At 54.2% G+C, this 5,032-nt stretch overlaps 1 protein-coding gene across 1 annotated transcript in view; it reads right to left on the reverse strand.

Annotated features, from left to right (window-relative positions):
* DLG5 (discs large MAGUK scaffold protein 5) overlaps positions 1-5,032 on the reverse strand; it is a 125,496-nt gene that overhangs the window by 78,007 nt on the left and 42,457 nt on the right. Inside the window, exon 2 of the mRNA XM_007464206.1 lies at positions 393-461. Coding sequence (XP_007464268.1) covers positions 393-461 — 69 coding nt within the window. The remainder of the gene's footprint in view (positions 1-392; positions 462-5,032) is intronic.

The raw sequence follows: 5,032 nt of genomic DNA on the forward strand, positions 1-5,032 counted from the left end.
TTCCTGCTCACAAACGACAGCCCCCAAAGGGGCCAGTCTCTTGGATAGTGGTCACTGTGTACTACGAGGCCTGGGGGTCGGAGGCAACGGGCTGAGAAGCGCTGTGCCCTGACAAAGTGAAAACATGGTGACACAGGTGCCTCTGTGTCATGCACCTGTGCACGCACCTCCCTCCTAACAACAGGAACAGCGTTCTGCCCTCCTCCGTTAAGAGGACGTGCTGATGAGAGGAAATGTGAATGGAACCAACAGAAGATGATTCCATGAACGATCTGACAGGTGCGGGCCAACTTTCCCACCCCATACACCCAGCGCCGCCCCAGCTCATACCCAGACCCCCGACCGGCCGGTGTCCTCCAGGAAGGAGGGGTGCCCAGGAAGGTGGTACTCACCCACACTGCTGAGGGAGCTGCTGCTCTCTGAGTCTGAGGGCATGATGGACAAGACACTGTACGTGGAGCCTGGAGACAGAAAGAGAGGCCATTTGTTACTAACCCCAAAGGGATTTCTCATCTTATGCCCCAAACCACTGTCAGACCAAATGACTTCAGTCGGCACCAGGCTGAGAAGCAGCACCACCTGGGGTACCAGACATCGGAACCACAGGCTGGGCAGGGGAGGTGCTGTCAGCAGGGCCTAGTCTTTGGTGCTTCCGCCTCACCTTCGGCCCCCCTCCAACTGATCTACGCACGGGCAGAGGGGAGCTTGGAGTCAGCCAGCTGGCTTCTTATTGGGACATCTGGGGAAGGGCTCAGCAAGGGAGCAACATGCCCCAGGGCAACAAGGGGTCTGGGGATTTCCTACAGATTTGTATCAGTGTGATTCTGGCTTCCGTATAGAGGGTAACAGAGCCTAAGTTAAACATCTGTGAACTCTTCATTCCTTGTGCCTGGCTGTTCTGCTCTTAGGTTCTAACTGTATTCAAGCTCAGTCCTTAATAATTTAGTCAGTGGCTGCTCCCTTATTAAAAGTTACTGATAGAATTATAAGCAATCACACTGTCACCAAAGCTAGGGAGTAACATGTTTTGTTTTTTGTTTTTAAATATTTATTTATTTATTTATTTTTGGCTGCGTTGGGTCTTCATTGCTGTGTGCAGGCTTTCTCTAGTTGCAGCGAGTGGAGGCTACTCTTCGTTATGGTCTGTGGGCTTCTCATTGCGGTGGCTTCTCTCGTTGCAGAGCACGGGCTCTAGGCGCGCGGGCTTTGTTGCTCCGTGGCATATGGGATCTTCCCGGACCAGGGATCAAACCCGTGTTCCCTGCACTGGCAGGAGGATTCTTAACCACTGCGCCACCAGGGAAGCCCCATGTTTTGTTTTGTTTTGTTTTGCGGGGTGTGGGGTGGGTGTTGACACTTGTTATTAACTCCTGGTGGCAGCCACACAACCACCACAGTTTGGTTTGCATTCAAATATCTTCAAAGCCAGGATGTTTCCTGCCCGGCATCAGGAAAAACTTCTGGGTCAAGAAACCTAGCTCTGAGTGCAGTTCTCGTCCACGTGTGAGTAGCTGGCCAGTGGCCTCAGTTTTCTGGATCTCTGTTTCTCAGTCTGTAACATGAAGGGGTTCAACCAGATGGCTCACAAGGTCCTTTCCCCCGTCCCATTTCAGAGATGACATTTTCCATGATTAATGGAAACAAAGCTGTGCTTTGCTTATCGAGACTACAGATGACACAAAAGAGGGCAGGCGAACCCCAACCCAGAGGCTGAATGGGAGCCGAAAAAAGCACAACATGCAGAGTCAAATAAAATAAAATAAAACAAGACAATGGGAAGAAGGCAATGTTTTGCTCTTAGAACCGAAAGAGCTGCACAATGAAGGTGTGTGTGTACTGGGCAGAGTGAGTGAGCCAGAGATGAGTTTTTTGCAATAAAGCCTTTGAATGAGACTTAGGGCTTTGGTGTCAGAAAGCAGCCAAGAACTAATGAGATCTTGGGCTCCAGGACCAGAAACGCGGGGTCAAATTTAAGGGGTTCTCTCCGACGTCAACTCTTGACTAGCTACCCTACGCCTGCACACCCTCAGAAGGAAAGAAAGAAAGAAAAGAGATAAAGAGATGGGGTAAGCAGGGGAGAGGGAGAGGTGGAGGGAAACTCATGGACGGGGGGAGGGAGCAGCGCACCGGGGGACAGGGGAGACCCCGAAGGGAAGGGGAAGGTGTCAGGAGAAAGATGAAGACCACACAGAGGTGAGGGAAACACACAGCCCTGGCATAAGAGTCGGCATGCAGGGGAGCTAGCTGGTGTACCCACCAAAGAGGCAGAGAGATAAAAGGAGAGAGGAGAAAAAAGAAAACCAGAAAAAGGGACTTTGGTAATGGCAAGAAGTGGGACAGCGGCCAGGAATGGCCAGTGGCCTCCTTGTCACATTTTCCAAGAACCTCTTAAGAACCTCTGGGTGTCTGGCGTGGACGGAAGAGGAAGGCTCGGGGAGTGGGCAGGACCGTCCGAAGGGATGCGACTTGTTCGACTGGCCTACGGCAGCAGCCCTGACACAACTGGTGGGTGCAGCTCAGGAAGGGGGCCTAACAGTCAGTGCTGCCTTGGTCTGAAAAGACCTGGGTGGCGGGGGGCTCCCACGACACATGCATTCACTCCACGCACACCTGGCAGAGATATCAGAGGTGGCACCTGCACATCACCTGAAAGGAGACGGAACCAGAAAACCCCGTGCAGCCCTGAAAGTCCTTGATCCTACTAAAAAATAAGTAAGCAGTGTTCAGTGAGATATCGCCTGTATTTAAGTTCAATCCACGCTACTCATCTTGCTGCCCCTTCCATATCTCTGCGATTTTGTCTCAACCGTGAGCATCACAAACTTCTCAAAGCACCTCTCTTCCCATATCATGAACATTAAACACTGCATAAAGATCCATGAAATAAAGTCAGGTGCAATTCAGCCAATCCATCTGTATCTCCAAAAAACAAGAATGTAACACAACGCCTATGTTCTAAACTCAACTGCCACTTTCTTAATAATTTTTCGTTGTTGTTATGTGAGGGCAAGGAAGGCTAGCTGGCTGGTGTGTTGGTGGATTGTTTTTGAAAGACGCCTGCTCAGAAAAGCGGGCACAAATACACTGTCCCACTCACACCTCTGAGATGTGAGCTCAGCCCAGCCCTGCTGGCGACACCACAGCCAGCGCTCTGGCGGATGCTCCCTGCACAACGCCTCGCCTCTTTCTCACTACTGGCATCAGCAGCGCCCCATCTTCCAGTAAACCGTCCCTCCCCTTCAAACCATCTCTCTCCTCCCCCGTGGCAAGTTTCCACTGTTAATTAAACTTGGCAGACACCCTTCTCTCTCTCCTCCCACCTCCCCCCTGGCTGGGAGGAGTCAACTGGCCAACCCACACGCGCTGGTCCCCTTCCCTGTCCCCCACATCCTGACAGGGCTCTGGGCCTGACCCGGGGGCAGTGTGACATCTCTATCGGCATCTCCGGGCATCACCTCCCCCGAGTCGGCTGGCAGGGCTCCTGGGAGCCGGGGGGGTCGGAAGCGGTGCCAGGGAACCGTTAAAATTGGACAAGGCCCAGTTTCTACGACGTTCCCAGGGCCTTTAGACGTCATTCAGGGGAAAAAAAGGCCCGAAGACGACGCTGTCTTGGTTATGCTTTGTCTCTGCAGCTATTGTTGTCTTTAAAAGCCTGTGTGGTCAGGACTGTCGGGAAAAGGCAAAAGGAGTCGCTTTCCTCCAAAGTCACGCAGTATCCTTTCAAAGCGATGGCTTCTGAGAGGTGGGACGTTCGTCATCTACCCCTGGGATTTCACAATCCAATCTAGAGCCTGACAGAGATCCCATCTCACTGCGCACGCTCTCCTGCCCCGCACAGCGCCTCACCCTTGACCATGTGGGAGCTCCCCTGAAGGCACCTGCACCCCGACCCGGGCCCTAATGCACACCCTGCACATCACACACGCAGAGGCCTGGGTGAACGAGGGCCGGCCTCCTCTGCTCCCACTGCCTCCCCCCCGAGCCCCACAGGGCAGCAGGGCACTGCCACTCAGGACCGTCACCACAAACTCACACAAGCCTGTGCAGAGGTCCAGAGGGGACCCGGAGAAAGTCATATGATTGGGAAACGTTTCCAGAAAATGAGGGCAGCGGAACTTCCCTGGTGGTCCAGTGGTTAAGACTCCACACTCCTGATGCAAGGGGCCCCGGCTCGATCCCTGGTCAGGGAACTAGGTCCCGCATGCCTCAACAAAAAGATCCCGCACGCTGCAACTAAGACCCAGAGCAGCCAAATAAATAAACATTAGAAAAAAGAAAAAGAAAAAGAAAAAGAGAGCAGAGCAGGAGCCCAGGTTTTCATGGCCACGTGAAGCAGAGTGATGATACAGGGGGGTCTCTACCATAGCAGTAACCTGAGGCCCCGGTCAAGGTGCAGGTTCTGACTGGGCAGATTAGGGCGGGGCCTGAGACTCTGCATTTCCAACAAGCCCACAGCGGGGACTGAAAGCAAGGTTCCAAGGCTGACCCGAGCCAGCAGGTGGCATGTACATGGAAGTCATGGCAGAAGCCCTGGGAGAGAGCGGGCAGACTCTCTGGGACTGGCCTGGGCCACAAGCATTGTCTGCGTTGTTCCCAAAAGGCCGCCCCCTACTAATTGTGTTTACTTGGTGACTCAGCCCCACTGGGTCATGGAGACCACTTCAAAGAATTTCCAGTAAAATCACCCAAGCGATAACAGAACGCCCAGCCCTCCAAGGCCCCATCCCATGGCTGCGGGGCCCCTAACACACCCCTCCATTCACCTGGGGCTTGTAAAGGCCCCAGTGACTCACACTTCCTCCCCATGAAACCGCGACGCTTAAGGGGCTTGTTCCAGCCTCCAGCCAGCATGCAGAGTCCTCTCTGTGCTCCAGCCCGTGGCGCTGCCCTGAGACAGCTCTGGGGGCTGGGAGCACATGCACCTCCTGCGAGCACCGGGGAAGGAGGGAGAAGCAAGTCGCTCTTCCCTGGGGGCTGTGCGACAGGGCAGGGAGGTGCTGCCTGGGCAGTGGGGGGGGGGGGGGGGGCGGCC

The sequence above is a fragment of the Lipotes vexillifer genome, unplaced genomic scaffold, assembly GCF_000442215.2.
Source record: "Lipotes vexillifer unplaced genomic scaffold, Lipotes_vexillifer_v1.1 scaffold59, whole genome shotgun sequence".
In the NCBI taxonomy this organism is placed as follows: Eukaryota; Metazoa; Chordata; class Mammalia; order Artiodactyla; family Lipotidae; genus Lipotes; species Lipotes vexillifer.